Raw genomic sequence first — 23,011 nt, forward strand, 5'->3', positions numbered from 1 at the left:
TTCTTGGATCAACAATATTTTAAAAACTTGAGTCAAATGAAGGGCTTTTAAGGAAAACCAGTTTATCCTCATGTTTAAGCATAAACTATTTTATGTATCTTAAAGAAGGTCTTTCAATATATCTATTCAAATGTGTATCTTGACAATTTCATTAAGATGCTGTACACATACTCACAGAATGCATAGGCACGGCATCTTTTATCATTTGTTTTACTGGGAGTTTGACGACAAAATTTGACTTTTTCAAATGTGTTTCAAAACCTTCTAAGAGTGTATGTTAAAATATGATACTAATTTAGAGAATAGCTTTTGCCAAAAGCCGTTTGTATTTTCTATTCTGTGTTGACAATAATACTGAAACAAGACATTTTAAGTGTTTATGTCAAAAATTGAATATGACAGCTTTACCATAATTATAACAAGAGAAATCTTACTCTTGGATCATCTGTTAACTTATTTGATGTTTTGTTATTATTGTAAGATGCAAGGTGGGGGGAAGGAAGCAATAATTTGATATAATTACTTTACTGTGATAGTAATTATCTTGAAACAATTTTTAAGAAGTATCTTAGAGAAATATTTTCATTTGCTTTCAGTTGGATTAAATGGTAAATTTATCCCATTTTTGGTTATCATACATTATAGGGATGCTTCCTTTGGTACTTGCAGTTTTCACCTGACATTGCTAGACTGTTTCCATGCAATCAACAAGGTCAGTAAAACAATATTTTTCATACTGCAGAAGTTTAGCTAAGATTGCCCAGCAGAAAAAGAAGGCTTAGCAAGTTAGGATCCAATTATAGATTGGCCATACACAATTACAGATGTGCAGTAGCAGATTTTCTAATTGTTGACTACTTTATTATGTGTTATGAATTGTAACAAAACTTACAGTTACAGCCTCTCTGCAAGTCAACTGATAGTCAGCTAGTGAAGATCTTAAGGAAGGAATTAGAAGTTTTATTTAATCTTTCAGGACAGCCATTCACACCTCTAATCCTTAGGAGCTGTGTGATAGGTTTATTATGTGCCTCTCTGGTATTACATTTTAGACTGAATACAATCTTTGAAAGTGGTTTTGAATTAGTTAGTGATGCTTTTTAGGCATTTGCAGCATCTGCTAATGACTTTAGGTTTTGCCTTAGTAATACAAATAGAACAAATGTTAGAAGGCAATGATTGGTTTCTTTTGTACTATGCATTATCATAATCTAGTGTTTTGTGGGAATTCAGCTGTGAAATAACATGACATTGAAAGAAAGGAGTATTTTTATGTATTATTTTTTGTTAATCATTTAGTCAGAGTAGTGAAATGGGGAATTGTACAGCTGTCTTTTTTTTTATGGGCATCTCTGCAAAATACTGGGTGTTTATGATTTAAGCCTGCTTCTTGCAGATTTGTTATGTTCAGCTTTTCCAGATGTTTTCACTTTGACTGCTTGTAGGACAAGAGTAGTGAATTGCTTTTCTTCTTAGTACCAGTGAGCAACAAGGAAAACTACAGAAGATTATTCAAAGAAAGAGGAGATTAGAATGTAGCATTTTTAATGTCTGAAGATACAGGACTGTCTTTGTACTTTCTTGTCTAAGAAGTGGGTAAACTGCCAGTTTCCCAAATATTTACCATTTTATACAATATTAGATATAATGGTTGTGGATACTTACAGGACATAAGGAACAAAACTAGGGTCTGCTTAGAACTGTCTGTCTGCAAACAGTTTAAAATCAATGAAGATAATAGCATCTCAATAGAGTGAGTAACATTCAAATATATTTGCAGTACTTGAATGAAGACTTTAGAATATACTCACTTCAACATATAAGTTTTGCCAGTTACTCTTTTCTTTTTTATGTGTAATACCAGTAATAAAGAGATTGAATGCTTCTGTAGTCTGGAATTTTGTAGTGATTCCAAGAAAACAGGATAGAAATTTTCTTGTCTAACTTCACTTATAAAATTTACAAACCTGTTTTGAACCAAGACTGAGTTGATCTGTGTTTCTTCAAACAAATGAAGAAATCTGTCTGAAAGAGCAGAACAGGAGGCTCTTAGTAACCTAAGAGTGATAAACTGTCTACATTGAAAAGATGCTTTCTTTTTAACAGCTGTATTCTGAATTTTAGGCTTTGCAATATGGTTTCCTGGATTTCAATACTTTTGATGTAAATGAATATGAGCATTATGAAGTAAGTGTTCAATATCAGTATTCTGATTTGTTTGCTGTTACTACTGCTAAGATGATTGTTTAAAATACGTGCTGAAGTTTTGGTAGTATTAGATTTCATTTCTGTTTTGTCTCTTTAAACTTTGATTGTTAAATAAAGCTGTGTGATCAGAGAGAATATAACAAGTTTCAAATTTGAACATAGTCAGCTTCAAACATAGGGAGAAAGCAAAAACCAAAATGGAAATAAACACTTTTTTCCATTATTATTAAGACCTTGGAAGGTGACGGGAGAGTGGGTATTTGGCCACCTTTTAGAGGTCATGCATATTCTTGAGCAGCCTTGATGAGAAACTCAAGGGCGTGCATGTCCACCTCTGACTGAATTCCAAAGAACAGCTACAGTACATATGTGTGAGCACAGGGTAAATGGATAATAATATTCTTTGAGATAAAGAAGGAGACATGGCTGGGAAATTCCAAACGTATAAAATAAACTTTAGGGCATGGAAAACTAATGTAAAAACGAAGGACTACAACTCTTGGCAATATGCAGTCTCAGAAATCCAAAACTCTCAGTTATCTATAAAGAGAAAAATGTGTTCTTAGAATCTAAGGCCAAGATCATAATTTAGATACCTATAAAAATTAAAATTGGAAGTTGCCCTTAAAATGAAGAGCATATTGTTCTGAAACACTAATTTAGAAAGAGGAGAACTCAGACAAAAAAGTGAGGTTGAGAGCATCTAGCATCTTCACAATGAAACAAAACATAGGCAACTAACATCCTTTTATAAAAACTGTACATGACTTCTATCTAGCATGTATTTTGAAACAATAAGCAAAGGCTGAAAATACAGGGATAATGATAAACCAAGCATTTTCTCTTGACAGAGAGCAGAAAATGGAGATTTTAACTGGATAATACCAAACAAATTCATTGCCTTCAGTGGACCTCATTCAAGAAGTAAAATTGAGAATGGTATGCTTAAAAAAGGAGGTGGGGGACACAAGCCCACTGCTTTCTTAGTTGATTGTTATCAGTAAGAACAAGCTTTAAAAATTTTTCCTCAAACAGTGTGTTTTTTCCTTGGCTCTTTTTCTTTTATAAGAATCTTGGCAGTAAAATTTTAATGCTTGGTTTAATTGTATCTGACCTAGGTAATTATGTTAAAATTCCATTTTCGGTTAGTCTATTTATTTATGTTGAGCACCAGTTCTGTGTTGAAAACTCTCTTGTTTTTGAGTCTTGGTTTGTTTCTTTACTGTCTTCTTCTCTTTTTTTATTCTTCTGTTTTCAAATAGGCTATCCCCTCCATGCTCCTGAGGCTTATTTCCCATATTTCGGGAAGCATAAAGTCACCACTATAATACGCCTCAACAAAAAACTGTATGATGCCAAACGATTTACAGATGCTGGATTTGAACATTTCGACCTCTTCTTTGCTGATGGAAGCACACCTAGTGATACTATAGTTAAAACATTTCTGAATATTTGTGAAAATGCTGAAGGTGCTATAGCTGTTCATTGCAAAGGTATGGTATAAAACCGATTTATATTACAGGTGATGTTCATAGTTAGAGTTCCTGAGATATTGTGCACTGTATTTCTCTTATATCTAGTTACGAACGTCTCTGCCAATTTCCATACCAATTATTTCTATGCTTCTGTTCTTCACTTCACCTTCTAATTTTTCTCAACTTCCAGAAAAATCTTTTTCCAACAATCAGATCGGGAAAAGTGAGCTTGCCAATATTAACAGCTCTTCCTGCTAGTAAGTTTTAGGACTTTCAAAGGACACTTATGAGCAGGAATTTGAAGTCCTAGCAAGGTTTATAGGTCTTTCTGAACAGTTAAATATAGCAAGCCATAAACTTTTGAAAATATCAATGCAGTCTTTTTAAGAGATAGCTTGTAATGTGTGTTTTTCCATAACCACGGAAGCCTTTATCCCTCAAAACCTATTAATACTAGTTACCTTGGGCATGCCCTGAATATTTGTTCCTCCAGAGTTAGACTGCCAAGGAAAGATACTCAGAACATGCCCAATGCATGCAGCTAGTATAAAGAGAAAATTTTCTGTGATTCTTGAGAAACTGCTTCCCACACTATTAACTATGGTTAATAGTGTATTACTCTATGACTGTTTTTCCAAGTCATGATGTCTGTAGCTGCAGCAAATTCCAGGTGAAGAGGGGTATATAAAAGAAGCCATTCTTTTCTCTTATGCAGCTGGTCTTGGACGAACTGGTACACTTATTGCTTGTTATATTATGAAGCATTATCGGATGACAGCTGCTGAAACTATTGCCTGGATTAGAATAAATAGACCAGGTTCAGTGATTGGACCACAACAGCACTTTCTGAGGGAGTAAGTAAATTGACTATAAATTATTTCAAAACCAAACTGGGATGTCTTTTTCTTCTTATATTTTACATGTAATAATCTTTGGTGTTAATTTGTTGTATTTTGGGATTCTTTTTTTTCCATTTTATGGTAGCAAACAGGCAGAACTTTGGACAGAAGGAGATATTTTCCGTGCGAAGTTGAAAGGAAACCATAAAATTGCTGTAACAAGAATTCTGTCAGGAGTAGATGATATTTCAATTAATGACACAAGAGGAAGAAGAACCATCCAAAGGGACAGTGAACTGGTAACCATAATAAAAGTTGTAAAAGTTGTCCTGTAAAAGGTGTAACTGCCATTGAGAGTCTCTGCAGTTCTGAAGAAATCTATGGGTACAGTAAAACTATGTAAATCAGATTCTTTTCCACTTTGCCTTTTTTTTTGTATCAAGGGATACAGGAGTGTGTGGAAGTTACGGACAAGTATGAAAAATCAAGTGCACTATAGAAGTGAAGTAGGAACATCTTTATCATACTTTAATAATTAGCTAAATATTAGAACAAAAAAGAACTAATGATTTGCAAACAAAAGCACTGTGATTTTGTTTTGGATAATTTGTTGCTTCATTGTGTGAGTTTAAAAGGAAGGGATTAAAGGTTTTTTGCTGGTTTATGTTTCTAAGTAACTGCAACTTCTCTAATACCTTTTAATAATGCATTTAAAAAAATGGTACTGCTTTTTTAAAAAAGCAAGTGAAGGAAGGAAATGCTGTACTTGAGTGAAGATAGTGCTGTACCCGAGCAAAGATTTGATAATATGCTTCCACTGTTTTGAAGGTAGACAACATTCTTATGCATGTAGTTCTCATCACCACTTAATGGTTCACACATTTAAAAGCAGCAAACAAAAACTGGAAAGAACAGAATTGCGTTTATTGATTTTATGCTGGCATACTTTCTTTCTGTTGTAATTCCAACCTAAAGATTTCAAATAAGATTAATTCTTAAATGTCTAAGTGTTTATGTTTTAATCTTGGATTGTCTTTTCCCTACTTGCACTTATCCAGTACAGTGATGAAGATGAAACAAACTGTGTAACACAAGGTGATAAGCTTCGTGCTCTGAAAAGTAGAAGGCAGGCAAAAGCTCCAGCTGCATCTCCACTAGCGTAAGTCAGTTTCTGAATTTTTTTATTCATACTTCCCTTTCCCCCCAACAGTTTGTTTCCAAGGTTGCTTTTACTTATTTGAAACATGCACAAGATTCACCATTTCTGAGAAGGCTTAGTGAGTGCTACGTAGGTAGGAGAACTTGGTTAAAGACCTGTGTAACTCACTGTCTAGTTTTCTGTGTTGTTTTCTGATTCCAGCAGTCTGCTTTTTACAAGCTCCCATAGTACTTCTGAAGGCTTTACTTTTAGTTTAATCCTGAACATTCCCTTGGTTTTTATGGTGGTAATATAAAAATGGAAGAGTATGACTCCATGTGGTGGTGTTTGATCAATTGAAATAATGTATGTGCTGATTTTTGAGGTAAGGTCAGCTGCCTAAGGAGAAGAAATAAAAGAAGAATCTTTAGCTTTCTTTCATTTACTCTTCCTTTGAGAGAAACATTTGCTAAATTCTTTGGGCTTTGGCATTATGGCTGGAAGGCAGGGAGTACCACTATTTAAATAAATTAAAAAAGAGTGCATTTCTATCAGGGATGCTGGTATTCAAGTCTCTTTTCAGACAAGTACTGAAACTCCACCTGTAAAAGAAAATTCATCAGGATGATCATCATTTTGCATCTGTAGCCTGTAGCAACTCTAGTTAGAAAAACTTTCTTTCTGCCCTTAAATAAATTGCAAGAGAATGCATCTTCCGTGCCAAGAGTTGTATGCATGCAATTTGATTGCTAGGAAAGGAATGGTGACCCCTGGCTGTCAGATTTTTGCAAGTAATACAGCAATAGAGCCACAGACCAAAAGCAACTTAGCTTTTGGTGTGCGGGAATCATGACTTTTTTTTTTTTTTTTTTTTTTTTTAAGAACTAACAGTGTCATCAGAATTTTAGAAGTGAGAGTTACGAAGTAAGAATGTACTAAAGGTAGATGAATATATTTTTGGAAAACCTCATAAATCACTATGTATGCATGCTGCTTTTCTGCTTTTGTTTTAAAAGATCCTCTTTTGTCCATGCCCATAATTCACACAGGAAATCATGTAAGAAGCAACAGGTTCAGAACAAAAGCAGTACCCAACTGACATTAAAAAAAAGCCAAACAAAACCACAACATTTAAGTTACCTCACATAGCACAGTCATAAACAGCTTTCTGACACCCTAGTTTCTATGCCTCAGTTTCTATTTCATAATGTTTTTCCTACTTTAAGTCATGTAAACCAAGGCTGTGAAAGATGTCATTTATATATGTCCCATAGAATGAATGCAGACTGTATGATGATGTGTCCAGAGCCATTGTCTTAATATGGAGAAAGCCTAACAAATATTAAAATACTATTCCATTCACAAAGCATTTTGCAACATGGCTGCTCTGATTAAAACCAGTTAGCTTATATTTCCATAGAAGGAAGATACTTGATCTAGAGCTTATAACTATTTTTGCATTGCAACCCAGGAAGCTGGAATTTCCATCCTATTCTCTGAGTTATGTGTATGTTTTTCAGCTTTTACTGAAATAATTTAATGAAAAATGAATTCTTACATAGTGTTTCTTTTATTTAACCAAAATATCACTAGGAATATTAGCTGCCGTACTTTAGTCAGAAATCTTTCCTACTAGAAGAGGTATCAATTTTCCCTTTTAGTTCAGTCTCTTAAACATAATCAATTGTGTCCCAGATTAATTTTATCTAAGCAAACAAAAAAGGCTAGAAGCATTACTTAAGACTTAAATATGAGGGAATTGTCTGTAATGTTTGTTAGTGTTTACTGAAGTTGGTTGTATAAACACTGTATGCTTTGATGAATGAATATTTTGTATACGTTGTAATTAGCAATATTCAGCAGCTTTGGCAAAGAACTCCAAATTAACTTTTGCTGCTTTGAACAGAGGAAGGTAATCTACTTCATCATCTTGGTGTTTATGTAATTTGTTTGTTCCTACAAACTGGTCTGCTCTAATCTAGTGTAATAAAACAAATGATTGTGAAGTAGGATGTATTAATAAAGGCTGATCAAACTACAGAAGGGATGGCAGTAATTGATTAGAGATGTACTGCTGCAGCATGTACTTATCTTGAAAAGAGTGAGATAGACTTTCTTTGGAGAAGACTATAGTGGAGATTGCAGAAAATTTGCTTTGATTCCAGTAACATGTGGATACTACTTTCAGCAATTTATGGTTGCATGGGTTGCTACAATCAAAGAAAGCAAGAAAATGCTTGGCAAAGGTTATAGAACAATATGCTTTTGAAGAACTTGGAGCAAGCTAAAATGCACCAGTAGCTTTTGCTTTTGAATTTTTGTTCATCTTTTCCTCCCCCTCCAACCCCTTTTTAGATGGCTCCTAGCCATGCTGGTGTCTACACTCTGTAGCATTGTCATCTGGTGGATTGTATGTGGCTCCCTTCTGCCCAGGCTGCTATTCTGTCTAGATGGTTTAAGAACATAGTAACCATCAGGACCCTCTGAGAGAGAGCCACTGTGTAAGTGTCCCATTCCATTTCTCTACAATAGCTCATGATTTCTGTCTAGTGTGTCTCTTACATGCATGTTTTCATATCATGTTTCTTACTGGCTTTTTTGCAAGTATAAATTTCACTGCTCTGGCTTTGCTGTATTTTTGTATGTATTATTTGTTATAAAACATGATTTTTATGGCTGGCTTGCAATACAAAAAGCTTCAGATCTTTTATGATTAAGATAATTTGTAATTTTGAAGCCTTTCTTCTCCACATGTTCCTACAAATAATCAAAAGTATATAAGGAAAACTACATTAAAAAAAAAAAAAAAAAAAAAAAAAAAAAAAAAAAAAGGAAATGCACTGCTTTAAAATATGATCCTGTCTTTTGGATATTGCAAATGGAGATATGGGCTCCAGCTTTACTTTGAAATGCATGAACTTGCAAATGAGCTTAGTTTCTCAAAGGATGGTTTTGCTCACATGAAGTGTCAGGAGTTAGAATTCGTTAGAACTATCTATAGGTCTTTCGTTTTTGCTAAGAGATGATAGTATAATATGCCATAAGAGGCTGTAAAATGGGACATCTTTTTTCCTTTTTAACATAATAGATGATTGAGGTAGGTTGCAGTATTAGGTCAAGGCTCACTTGTCTATTCAGCCAGTCTGGTTTCATCTTCTTTGTTATCCATAATTTTTTTATAATAGTGCTTTATGAAACTAGTTAAATCCCTTCTGTAAGTTACTTGGATTAAAAACATTAAAACATATTGTTTCCATTAGTACAGTTTTCACTCTTCCTCCACTCAGCTTTTGTCAGAGTGGCTTCAGGGATTGCTGTGCCTCACTTCCACTTAAAATGTGCAATGTTTTCATCAAATGCCAACTTCAATTTTTTGGCCAAAAAAAAATTCAGCAGCACACAGAACTGCCAAGCAACCCAAACAAGAAGTATTTGCTTGGTACATGCCTCCCTGGAACTGCTACCACTGTGGTCAAAGCTAAATGGTTTGGGTGAAAACTTTGTTCTCAGGCAAAAGATAGTCAGAAAAAGTGTTTTACACTGCTGTACTAAATAAGAAAAGGCATTCTCTCATGGCAGAACGCTAAGGCTGAGTTTCTATCCTTCTTACCTTTGTCCTCGCAACTTTTTTTATCCATACTTTTAAAAAGCATGGGATTCTTTCTGCTAAAGTAAATGACATAATAATTAACGAATGAGAACTTAGAGGACTTGTGGACAACGTAGTTACCTATTAGTCTTAGCTGAGGTCATCTTAGTTTATTCTTTTGGAGAAAAAAAAGTCCACCCACAACCTAAAGATCACTTTAACTGTTTTGGGGTTTTTTTCGTTGGTACTTTGTCAAAGAACATACTTAAAGGCTTTTTTTTCAAACTTTTGCAGTTTTTTACTGAATGTAGCAGTATTTCTTCTCACAGTATTTTCTAGATGTCAGACCTCAGATTTCTAAACACAGACTAAAAGTCTAACTTAAAACACTGGTTAAAAAAGTGAAACAGTCTGTCCTTTGTTTTGCAAGACTCTGTACTGCAAGATCTCTTTCACTCAACTATCATCCTTTCTTTTGTTTACAGTTTTTGTGTTCTGTCTAAAATCTCCCTTTCTAGAGGGAAAGAGAAAAGACCAATATTGATAAATGTGTCACAATGCAAGAAACTGGGTTATCATATCCAGGGTTGACAGGCAATAATGTTCTTTTATGTCCAGGAAGATAAAGTGCTTTTCATACAATGGTTTGGGTTGGAAGGGACCTTAAAAATCATCTAGTTCCAACCCCACTGCTGTGCACAAGGACACCTCCCATTAGACCAGGTTGCTCAAAGCTCCATCCAACCTGGTCTTGAACATTTCCAGAGGACAAACTTCCTGGGCAACCTGTAACAGTGTCTCACAATCCTCACACTAAAAAATTTCTTCTGAATGTCTAGCTTTAATCTACCCTCTTCCAGTTTAAAACCATTAACTCTTTTCCTGTCACTAAATATCCTCCCCAGCTTTCTTGTAGACCTTCTTCAAGTACTGGAAAGCTACTGTAAGGTCTCTCCTTAAAAGCTAGACTAACATTCTCTCAGCTAGCATCCCTTGTGTTTTAAAATACAAAATTAATCATTAATCATTCGGGACTAGCTTGTCAGTCCTCTTTGCTGGAGCTTTGTAGACTGAAGAATATCAGTCATCTGTTGCCTCTCAATGACTTGGAACAGTGGTAGAAGTCTCGGATCTCTTTTCCTAAACAGCATGAGCTGATGAAAGAGAAAGCAATATTGCATTTGACAGACTTCATAAAACAAGTAGCCTAGGCAAGAGAAAAATGACCATCATGGGTCAAAGAAGATATGCTTCCCTGTAACTCTCATCCATCCCTAGGATACTGAAATTATTTTTCCTTTAAAAAAGCTTGATGTGTATATCAATTTCCCTTTAAGATACATTACCTTGCTGGCATTTCAAATTTTGTGGGTTTTGTCTAGGGTTGGGAGGGTTTGGGCTTTTCTGTCCTGGTAGTGTACCTGTCCCCTCATGCCACTCTCAGTTAAATGGAGTCGTGAACTATAAAACATGGTGCTACTGACCCAAACATTTTTTCACTTAACCAGGTTTTTATTTCTTTAAGAGCAAGTACATTTACTTGAATAAGAAAGTAGTGTATAAACTACTGGGATGTTTGGAAAGTATAGTAAGTTCTGAACTACCAAGTGATGTTTCCATTACAGATGAAGTGGAGATGAAAAACTCTTATGATGTATAGATTACCTACTTAAGTAGCATGTATATTACTGCATTCTGTAGCCTATGTTCAGGAAACATTCTGCTTTCTCTTTTGAAGCCGTATTTAATTGAGTTAGGAAATCTTTTTGTATATCAGATTAGCTTTCTGCTGGTGCTTCTGGATGTTGGTTGTTGTCATGTACACCATGACATACTATTTTATATGAACTTCTATAAAGCAGTAACATAGAGGTCCTGAGGATCTTACTTTACTACTAGTCTAGCTGCAATGAATAAAAATTACATAAATTAAAGATAGCTTCTTCTCTTACTTTAAATATGTACGCAGTACCATTCTAATAAAAGCTCTGATAGTACTGTTACTTCTAAGTTGGCAGCTGTTGGGCTTGACAGCAACTCTGGCTCTGTTTAATTGTAGCACCTTATCAGATGATGGTGCAAATGGTACCTCATAAGTTTTCCTTGAGGTTCTATCAGCCTTGGAATTCTAGGATTTTAGTCTGCTTTAAACACGTCTGTCTGATCATTCAGCAAATGTTTCGTTCATAGAGATTTCCATAAATCTTTCCTCCTGGGTAGCCATGTGAAGATGTGTATTGCTGAAATGCAAATGGCATCTGCTGAAGAGCAGGTGACATTAAAGGTTCTGCCATGCTCACAGCTGGCTCTGAGCTGACCCCACAAGCCAGCTCCTTCTCTCCCTACCCTCTGGTATATACAGCATTCTTAAGAGGATGATGTTGTGGTTGGTTTGGTTTTAAGGTGCAATGATATATGGTGACTATTTTTATGAATAATTTTCCTATTTAAAACCTCTTTCTTTGATTTGAGCAGGTAAAATGAAATCATGTCAGATGTAAGGACTTATCTATAATATGTTGAAAAGATGAATAAGTGTTTGTGAAAGATGTTATCTTACCACTGGATATCTAAAAGAGAAATATTATTACCATTATATCATGTTCAAGTAACTTTTGCTGTCTTTTGTATGTATGTTGCATATGTTTTATACAGAGAGATACAGTATATATGTATTTAAGAAATTTTGAAGTGAACTTCCAGGTTTTGAACCTTTTTACCTTGGACATGAAAGGAAAATGAACTTTTTGTTAGAAGAATTTGTGTTGGCTTCAGAAACATGATATGATGTTGAGAGTACCTAGCTTTTGTTTACACCCTTCTAATAACTGATTCCTCCAAATTTGGATGTGTTGTGTTTATAGTAGAATTTGCTTTCCATGTTGATAGTAATTGCCATTACAATTTTGTATTTTATCTTGGAGGAAGAGAAGACTGGAGGAACTTTTGCAAAACAAATGACAAAATTTTGCAATTCTGAAAAACTGAGAAAGATTCGTTCCATAAAAATTTAAAATGCTTGAACTTTCTGCTTCCGTGGTCATATGTTTGCTAAAAATCTAGAAATATGTGATAAACAAGGTTGCTGATCAGTTTCACTGCTATAAAGAATTTATTTTGCATGTTATTATGTTATCTCCAACACATATTTTAATTCTGGTATCAATCCCATATAGAACAGTGAAAGCATAAGCTATTTTTTTTCTACTTATGCTTCTGGTGAATGTGTTCCATGACTATGAAAATACTCATATTTTCTCATGCATATGTCTGTCCATTTTCACTCCAAAAGTTAACAGTTTATATTCATATCTAAGGATTCCTGGAAAACAGTTTTTTATTTAACCAGACTGCAGTTTATACAACTTGATGAAGGTTCTTTTTTCCAATCCAATATAATCTGATGACACAGATAGACTCATTGAAGCCCCTGAAAATTAGTTTGATAACAGCAGGGGGGGGAAAAAAAAGACAGTAATTGCTTAATTACTCTTAGCTTTGAATCCCTAAAACAATGCAGTTATGTAGCTGGACATTTGCTTTCTGTATCAGTCTGGAAAATTAATGCATGTTTTTTTTGCATACTTCAAAATTTCGCTTTTCATTTTGCCTTGTTGCAATAATTTAAAATATAATTGCTTGCCTTTTTGTTTTCCAAAGACACAACAGGAAATTCAAACCATTAATTTAATCCATTCTTTGAAAGCAAAAAAAAACCCACAACCCAAAACCCAACAAACCAAGAGCTATTCTCCTAATAAAACCACTTGGATTATTGTAATTGTGACAAGAGAAGGATATATATGTTATAAAGAGAAGGATATGTTTCAAGCAGGACAATTTACTTTTCAAGATGATTTGTGAGATGCTAGTTCATATTTGCTAGCTCTACTGCAACTGTAATACCCTCTTTTCAATATTTTCCTAGAAACTTTCAGGTTATATAATCTTTCTTTTTTCCTACTCTTTTCAGAGTAATTCTGCAGTCCAGTGTTCAGAAAAATAAAACCTCTGAACCTAGCATTTCTGACAGTACAGACATTACTAAAAGAACTACCAGGTCTGCTGCAAGAAAAAAACATTTAAAAAAGGTGAGAGTTACCCTCTTTGCAGATCCAGTAACTGTTCTTTAGGCAATTACTTAGAGCCAGCATATACGTTGTTGACAGGAGCTTTTTCCACAGTTCAGTTCCTCCCTCTAGCAATGGGAGAAACAATTTTATGGTTTATGCCACATACTGACAATATCTAGAACCTTAAACCTTATGTCATCTGTTTATGTTGCTCAGTCTGCCAGCTCGGAGAATATTATATTGTAATTCCTAATGTAAGTCAGGATTACTGAAGGTGAGAAGCAACTTTCTTTACTAAACCTCTGCATGGAGTAAGAGGTGGACAAGTTGTTCATATCACTGAGCCAATTATTCTTCAGTACACTAAGTAAAAATTTAGAATAATTTTATGGACTGAAATGCCATAGTAGTGGAGAGGTGAAGTGTACAAGATGCATGTTTATACTGGTGTGAGATTTTTCTCTGAGAGAGTATGATTTATAATCTGAACTGAACTTGTTCAGTAAAGCTTAACAACATTTTAAATTTGGATTTAAAAGGACTGAGAGTACCTTTTGTTCCAGGACCATATATATGGCTACTGTGTTTCTCTGTGTGTGCATGTGTTCATGCCCTTCTACAGCAGGTCATTATGAAAGAAGAGCCTGGGAGCATAACTTAAAACAGTTTCCAAGCAGTTTCCAGTGGTTACGGCTGAACAGAATTTGTCTTGTGTTTATATTGAACAACTTTTGAATGGGACTGTCACGTGCTGAAGAGACTTGTTGGGAAGAGTAAAAGGTGGTAAATAATAACAGAGGTAGTTAACTTTGAGTTATAAATGTTGCTGGAAATTCCAAGTTTTTGTGCAGTTTTTTCTGCACAGAGCGTTTTTTCCCCCTTCCACATTCTGACACATTGAAGGTAAAAGAAGTTATGAAAAAGTCACTCTATCAAGCAGTGGAAATAGCTATTAGCAGTAGACTACAAGTATTACTAAAACTCTGAAGTATTTCTTGGGGTTTTCCTGTTTGTTGGGTTGGATTTTTTCCTCCATTTTGTATCATTTTCACTATATCGGTTTTTAATCAAACAGACTGATGGGATTCTCCCTTCTGGCTTTATTCTTTATGCCTTTCCCAGTTTTAAGCTCCTTGCAACTCTTGATAGCACATCTGAACAAACATTTTCAGTCCTTGGAAAACACACATCCAAACTGATCTTTGTGCTGCATGAGATGAAATTACCTATCCTTAGAATGAAATAACATCCCTAAATAGAGTTCATAGAAGAATTTTTGAAATAAATCCTATAGGTGTATTCCAGATTCATGACTCCAAAAACCAAGGATCAAGTTGATCTCAAACTTCATAAATTACTTCATGTTTTAAGGGATTTTCTAAAACTTCTCCCCCAGTATTTTTTCCACATACCTTTTCTTTTCTTCTAACTTTCAAGGTCAAAGAATTTCAGTCTCTTCAAGTTTGGATCCAATACTCAAATTTATCTTAAATAGCTATGTCAAAGTTCTGGAGTTCTTAATTATCTTGCCATTTGAGAGGGTCACTTGAGTCCTGTCCCTCTAAATGGTATTTCGGTATGACTGTACAATTTCATGGACCTAGAGTGCAGTACCTTTTTGTTAATCTAATAGGTGTTCTTTCACTTTTCTTGTAGCATTTGGTAAAACTCCACTCCCTTTCTCTCTTTCTCTCTCTCTCTCTATATATTTTTTTTTTAATACATCCCTTTGTTTTTTCATCTCTTTTAAGTTTATTTTCATTTCTTGAAGTCCATGCAGTTGGCATTACCTGATAACGTTCAAACTGATTGACCTATTCCAGAGAAACTGGATTGCAGACTAGAGAATAATAATTATTATTACAAAACTGAGATCATGACCTAGCCAACTTCTGTCATTGTCGAGACCTTGCTGCCTTCTTTGAATTTATGACATCACTATGAACCATATTTTCATTTTCCTGTGTGATATATTCCAGTGGAAACATCATGAAGTATTTTTACATTAATCTCATTTGTTGATGCTTTAGGTAATTTTAGACAATTATTACTGCTGATGAAATCACATTTGTCACCCATCCTAATGGAGTACAATCTGCAGAGAGATGGGTAATTCATTTGGCACTTCATCCTTCATTCTGTTGGAGAGACTATCATAAATGGTCCCAGAATGATTTTTCAGCCAAAACAACCATCTGTATCTAAAACACTCTATACTGGCTTTGGAAAAATAATGTAGGGAATTTCAATCAATAACATTCATCACATTACCTTTGGGGAACATCTCTAGATGACAGCTGCCATCTATGAAAGACCAGTATGGGTGAATATAACACATTGTATATTGTGATTGAAATAATACATATGTTGAACTGCAAGAAGTGACCTAATTAGGGCATTATCAAACCAGACTAAACCCTGCAACTGATCCTGAAACCTTTGTTTCTCTTGTTAAGATGTCTTCCTCATAAATTTGCCAATTACTGAGAACTTCATGTTTGTATTTTAAGATGTATGCATCAGATCCAAACCAATTGAATCACAGGAAGACGTAAATGAAGTACTCTTTTCCATGTCGCCACACATAAGGGAATTAGTATTATCTATATAGCAAGTAGTTGATCAGAAATTAATTGCTGAGTGGTAAAGGACTTTTGGTAGGTAGAGATGCTTAATAGAATGCAGGTAAACCTATGGCAAAAAAAAAAAAAAAAAAAAAAAAAAAGGGAGTATGGGGAGAAAATAAGATTCTTGTATGCTTTTATGTCTTTTAACCAGAGAGGCATATCACAAAAACTTACCAAAGACTAATATGCTTTAAAAGTCTCCTATGCCCTTTTTGCTTTGCTAGGAATTGTAAAGTAACCTTCTGCACCCTTGTTCAAACACAGTATCACCTTCAGCATTTCAGAGCTTGTCTATATGTAATCTAAATCTTAAATCTAGCTTTAAAAAAGTAATGTTTCTGTACTATTCTTTCCACTTTCCCTGCAGTCTTATACTTCAGAGGGAAAGAAAAAAGAAAAGCAATGCTTTACTGCAAATGTGCTTAATGAAATTATGGTATTTTTAATTTTCTATTGCATTTCCTTAAGAAACCGAACCTTTCTTCATCTTTTCTGTGACCAGACTAGTCCATGCTTTCTTTACAATCAATATTGCTGTCTTCCTAAATGCAGTGACTTTTATCTTGTTTGAAGTATTGTTTACCTAGTCTGAAATGTTTGCTTGAATACATGTGGAATTCATGTGTAACTTTTTTCCTCAAATTTATTTTATTTCAGCAGCCAGTCCGTCCCATGGACTAGAACAGTACTGCACCAAATTTCAAACAAGCAATCAGTGTTGAAGTGGATATTCAGGAATCATGGGGATATAACTCGATGGGACTTGATGCAATTCAAGGAAGAATACTCTGGCTCCATTTTTCAGCAAAAGTGAAACAGAAGAATCTCTTCCATACTTGTAGAATAAAATGAACTATCAATAAGACAGTTGGTAGACATGCTTCTAATGTTCTAACACTTCCTCAAACTAAACCAACAAAATCTGTGTACATTTAGACTCAGGTGTAAATACTTAAGCTCTCTATAAGAGAGAGCTTGCAAGTATGTAAGATGCATGTGTATAATTGTGATGGCAATCACTTAGCTGCTGACCACCAGAAATTAAAAGATGGTGGGGAGCTTTTAAATATATAAATCTGTGTTGTCCATTCAGACTGGGCTCAAGTCTTGACTTGAGACTGCATATTAACCATGAAAGCTTTCTTCTTATAGTATTGGTACTGTGTTAATTGGCTCTTCTTTCTTATTTTGTATGAAGTTTTTTATGAAGCCACAGTATTGAGTACACAAAGTAACTATTGTCCACCAAAGAGTGCTTTATTTTCAAAGGTTGTGTGGTTTGTTTATTTTGAAAATACTAACTCTAAGCAATTAACTTGTTTTTAATAGACTTTTAGTTGTTTACCACCTGTGTCTTTTTTAAATAGTTGCAATTGCTTTAAATCTAGTATGATTTTAAGGGGGAAGGAAAACATCTTACCACTTAAAGCAGTGCTAGCATATTAAAATTTCATTACTGTTTCTTCCCCTATCCTCAAGTCTTTTAGGTGAAACTTCAGGTTACCCTATCTAAAAGCTAGGGATTTTTCCTAGGTTTTATTTCTACACTTGATAACACATGGTTGTTACAGTTTTTTTTATTTGAGACACTTAATGAGTGCAGCACACAAAAAAGGGAAAATAAGTTTGCTGTACAACCAAGATTAGTAGTGGAACTTGGGCAGATTCAGTTTTTATCATGTACTTAACACTATAAAAACTACAGCTTACCTCTGTTAAAAACGCAGTGCAATTATCAGAAGAGCCTGTCTGAGACTGGATTTTTTTTTTCCACTACAAGACAGTCTTCAGACATTGGCCTCATTTTTTCAGTATCACTTTTCACATTATGAAGTCTCAGTGCTGGCTTTAGAAGTGTACCCTTGTCTGCCAACTGAAGTTTATAGCTGCATATCCCTCAGATGAGGACTGTTACCACATGGCCTTAAATATTATAGAGTGATATGTTATGTATGTTATTGTAGATCTATTATTTAGTGACACTTACAGTAGAAAGTAGAAGAAATTGAGAGATCTGAAATGTTAGCAAATGTTAAAGGTACAGATTACTTCTGCAAGGGAGACAGTTTTGCTTTTATGAATGTAAGTGGGCAGGTTGAGAGTCAAGTTTCAGTCTACATTTCTGTCTATATCTTTTACATTAAAATTATGCTTTCTGTTAGGTTGTTGAGTTTTTTAATGCCAATCTTAATAACCAGATATTTGGTGTCAAGAGCATGATGAGATGGGAAGGGAAGCAGAATGAAAAGTGCAAGTGACTTTCCAGGTTGCATCTTCAAGTTTGTATTGTCAAAATTTGAAGTATGAATAGCAGATAAACAGAGGCTTGTATGGTGCAGAATAAAGAACCATCAGGGCTCATCCCCAAAATGTTTTTGTTTTCTGCTTCACCCTCACCACTCTTCTCATCTAGGTGTAAAACACTGAAAAAGGAGGGACAGAATGCATTCTGACACAGTGATGAAAATTTCTTGGTTTTCTTTTTTTTTTTTAAAGTAAGCCACTTGCCCAAAAGTTGAAGTACAGGTAACCACAATACATTGTGCAAATACGAATCTGTGTTTATTTTTGATGAAAATCTTGGAAGGCAGAAGGGTTGCAACTAGTGTGGTGAGAGTCAAAACAAGATTTGGAATTGTTTGCTGTGTATGGCTTTGCCCTTCTTTTGGCTGAGCTTCATCTTTTAGCTTCTTTGGTTTTAATCTAAAAATGATGTGTCTGTTTCCCACTCCTTCCAAATTCCAAATTGGAATTTGAATTTTTTAAAGTAACCAGCAGAGCCATTAGCAATTTCAGGTTCATCAGAAGTAAATTTGAGTAAAACTAAGTGCACAAACACACACAATAGCAACTCTAGCTAAAATAAAACGGCATGTTTAACATTAATTTGTTTCAGGATACCACTTCCACCACCCAGTATCCAAGTATGGAACACATAGATGTCAAAATGATTTTATATTTGAACATTCTAAATAGCCTTTATATGGAAAATTAACTCATTACCTCATTGTGTCCCACCTAATTGTATTGTTTAGTTTGTCCCTCTGAATTTTTAGTATTTTGTCTAGCACTTTTATTATACCATACCAAAGTTGTCTTAATGACAAGAATGAAGAGTGGTTATGGGTGACGAAGTCCTTGGTTTATAAATGTCTTTTGCATTGTGAAGTATTATGTGCCAAAATAGAATGTGTGATGGCAGCTGCATCATCATCGAACCACAGAGCAGCTGAAGAAATCTTTCTGCTGTCATCAATTGGAGTTTTTCCTTACAAATTCCTTACCCTCTTCCAAATTTATGACACATGGATTCTCCCTTGATCTCATATTCAAAAGTATGCAGCATACTCAAATCCTGCAATATTTTTGGTTCAGTATCTAGCTGCCATTACAGTATTAATGACCAACTCCAATGTTAACCCCGACCATGTCTTTTTGCCCCAGTATGACAACAGAGGAAGTGCTGCTGATTTAAAACAAAACAAAACAAAAATTGTAGAGACTCATGCATTAAAATGGAAAAAAAAAAAAAAGAAAAAAGAGAAAAAAACAAAAATGTGATGTTCACCAGTTTGTTGCACTGCAGTTTTTATATTAATGGTTTGCAAACTCTTTGTCTTGCATAAACTCATGTACAGACTATCAAGATCTAAAAGGTCTTGACTAATCAGTACTGTTCATCCTGATTATTTTTAAATTGTATATTTCTAATCATATTTTTTTAACTTGGATTGACAGAATGGGAGTTTATTTTCCTGAAGGTATTTTTAAGATAAAGCTTAATATTATCTTGTAATATCAAGTAGTATCAATGCATTTGGGTCTCATTTGAAACTATTGCATATTGTATTTGATTTTATACAAAATACTGAATAGTGAAAATTGTAAACATAAAATGTGTAAAATTAAAAATAATAGAAGTTTGCTTTCTCATTATTATTTCCACAATTCTAAAAAAAATCAGCATAAAAATAATCATATCTGTTCCACATGGACTCATATGTGCTCTGAAAAACAATGCAAGAATCTCAGCTGTTTTAATTAGAGAAAAAATCCTTAAAACATATGCTTTTCTAATTTCAACAGTAGTTAACTCCTGGCTCTACATTTCAGAAGATGTTGGACATCAGTAATTGTGTTTGGATTATCGGAATACTCTTACCCAGTAAAAAATACAGTGGGATTCTAGTTAATTTGTTTTCTTTCTCCATGATCATATGGTCTCATTAAGTATTATATGAAAGTAAAGGTTTTTTGAAAGAAAAAAATTAAATTTTTGGAAACAATTCTTCTTAACATAAAAATTGATTGTGGTCTAGTTTTCATTTTGCAAAAAACAACAGTTCCAAACACAATAGCAAAAAATACTGACCAACTCAAACAGCCTCACCTTCCCTATGAGAAAATTCAGAATTTGCACACCCCAAGCAGAGCCTGTTTGACGAGCAAGTAAACTTTCACCAATGTTGGAAAATCTGTGTTTGTGTGTTGCAAGGTGATCCTTTATAAACTTATATGAATGTGTAAAATCACCTTTTCCTGATGAACTAATTGCCTGAAGAGAGAATGGTCGGTGTTGTCTGAGAAAACATCAGTTAATGCATATGATATCCAGAGGAAAATACAGGTAAGCCCTATCATATTAGCAATTTAACAAGTACTGGCACTGGATAGGGGAGGGTGGAGGACTGAAAAATTCTACAGAAAACAGCCAAACAGTGACCTAGTTCTTGTACTAACCAATAAGGAGGGCCTTGTTGAAGCAGTGGTGGTCAATGGCAGCCTTGGCTGCAGTGATCATGAGATGGTAGAGTTCAGGATCCTGTGTGGAAGGAACAGAGTACCCAGTAGGATCAGAACCCTGGACTTCCACAGGGCAAACTTTGGCCTCCTCAATCAACTGTTAAGAGAAATCCCATGGGACAGGGTGTTAGAAGATAAAGGGGCTCAAGATAGCTGGTCAATATTCAAGGACCACTATCTGCAAGCACAGGATCAGAGCATCCCTATGGTTAGGAAATCTAGTAAGGGAGCTAGGAGACCAGCATGGTTAAAAAAGGAACTGCTGGGAAAACTTAAGTGGAAAAGGAAAATCTACAGATCATGGAAGGGGGGGCTGGTCACTTGGGAGGAATATAGGACTGTTGTCAGAGGATGTAGGGAGGCAATTCGGAAAGCTAAGGCCTCCTTGGAACTTAACCTTGCAAGTCAGGTTAAGGATAATAGAAAGGGCTTTTTCAAATACATAGCTAACAAAACTAACACTAGAGGCAATATTGGCCCACTAAGGAATGAGCTGGGAGCCCTGGTGACAGAGGATATAAAGAAGGCAGAGGTGCTGAATGCCTTCTTTGCCTCTGTCTTTACTCCTGCGGGGTTTCCGCATGAGCCCCAGATTCATTTAGCCCCAGAGGTAGTCAAGATAGATGAGGAGTTTGACATGGTAGATGAGGATTGGGTTAGGGATCAGCTGAGTAATCTGGACATCCATAAGTCGATGGGTCCAGATGGAATGCATCCAAGGGTGCTGAGGGAGCTGGCGGAGGTCATTGCTAGGCCACTCTCCATCATCTTCAGTAAGTCATGGGTAACAGGAGAGGTGCCTGAGGACTGGAGGATAGCAAATGTCACTCCAGTCTACAAAAAGGGCAAGAAGGAGGACCCGGGTAACTATAGACCGGTCAGCCTCACCTCCATCCCTGGAAAGGTGATGGAACAACTTGTTCTTGTCACTATCTCCAGGCATATCAAGGACATGGGAGTCATCAAGAGCAGTCAGCATGGTTTTATCAAGGGTAAATCATGTTTGACTAACCTCATAGCCTTCTATGAGGAAATTACTAGGTGGATAGATGATGGAAGAGCAGTAGATGTGGTTTATCTTGATTTCAGTAAAGCATTTGACACTGTCTCTCACAGCATCCTTGTAGATAAGTTGATCAATTATGGGTTTGGTGATCAGGTAGTGAGGTGGATCAGGAACTGGTTGAAAGGAAGGAGTCAGAGAGTTGTAGTCAATGGGGCAGAATCTGGTTGGAGGTGTGTGACTAGTGGAGTCCCTCAGGGGTCGGTACTGGGACCGGTGTTGTTCAATATCTTCATCAACGACTTGGATGAGGGTATAGAATGTACCCTCAGCAAGTTTGCTGATGACACTAAGCTGGGAGGAGTGGCTGACACACCAGAGGGCTGTGCTGCCATTCAGAGAGACTTAGACAGGCTGGAGAGTTGGGCAGGGAGAAACATGATGAAATTCAACAAGGGGAAGTGTAGAGTCTTGCATTTGGGGAAGAACAACAAGATGTCCCAGTATAGGTTGGGGGCTGACCTGCTGGAGAGCAGTGTAGGTGAAAGAGACCTGGGGTTCCTGGTTGACAAGAAGATGACCATGAGCCAGCAATGTGCCCTTGTGGCCAAGAAGGCCAATGGCATCCTGGGGTGCATTAGAAAGGGTGTGGTTAGTAGGTCAAGAGAGGTTCTCCTCCCCCTCTATTCTGCATTGGTGAGGCCGCACCTGGAGTATTGTGTCCAGTTCTGGGCCCCTCAGTTCAAGAAGGACAGGGAAGTGCTTGAAAGAGTCCAGCGCAGAGCTACTAAGATGATTAAGGGGGTGGAACATCTCCCTTATGAGGAAAGGCTGAGGGAGCTGGGTCTCTTTAGTTTGGAGAAAAGGAGACTGAGGGGTGACCTCATCAATGTTTTCAAATATGTAAGGGGTGAGTGTCAGGGAGATGGAGTTAGGCTCTTCTCAGTAGTGACCAGTGATAGGACAAGGGGTAATGGGTGTAAATTGGAGCACAGAAGGTTCAAGTTGAATATTCGAAAAAATTTTTTTACTGTAAGGGTGACAGAGCCCTGGAACAGGCTGCCCAGGGGGGTCGTGGAGTCTCCTTCACTGGAGACATTCAAAACCCATCTGGACACGTTCCTATGTGATGTACTCTAGGTGGCCCTGCTCTGGCAGGGGGGGTTGGACTAGATGATCTTTCGAGGTCCCTTCCAACCCCTAGGATTCTGTGATTCTGTCAAATCCATTAACAAGCTACTGTACTGCCAGAGTTA

At 35.8% G+C, this 23,011-nt stretch overlaps 1 protein-coding gene across 1 annotated transcript in view; it reads left to right on the forward strand.

Moving 5' to 3' along the window:
• The window catches only part of CDC14B (cell division cycle 14B), a 31,086-nt gene extending 11,610 nt beyond the window's left edge, over positions 1–19,476 (forward strand). Inside the window, exons 5-14 of the mRNA XM_030468051.1 lie at positions 537–712; positions 2,125–2,187; positions 3,060–3,147; positions 3,471–3,701; positions 4,399–4,537; positions 4,668–4,821; positions 5,581–5,681; positions 13,223–13,340; positions 13,945–14,102; positions 16,607–19,476. Of these exons, the coding sequence (XP_030323911.1) occupies positions 537–712; positions 2,125–2,187; positions 3,060–3,147; positions 3,471–3,701; positions 4,399–4,537; positions 4,668–4,821; positions 5,581–5,681; positions 13,223–13,340; positions 13,945–13,983 (1,109 nt within the window). The 3' untranslated portion in view covers positions 13,984–14,102; positions 16,607–19,476. The remainder of the gene's footprint in view (positions 1–536; positions 713–2,124; positions 2,188–3,059; positions 3,148–3,470; positions 3,702–4,398; positions 4,538–4,667; positions 4,822–5,580; positions 5,682–13,222; positions 13,341–13,944; positions 14,103–16,606) is intronic.
• Positions 19,477–23,011: the final 3,535 nt, after the last annotated feature.

The sequence above is a fragment of the Calypte anna genome, chromosome Z (assembly GCF_003957555.1).
Source record: "Calypte anna isolate BGI_N300 chromosome Z, bCalAnn1_v1.p, whole genome shotgun sequence".
Lineage (NCBI taxonomy): Eukaryota > Metazoa > Chordata > Aves > Apodiformes > Trochilidae > Calypte > Calypte anna.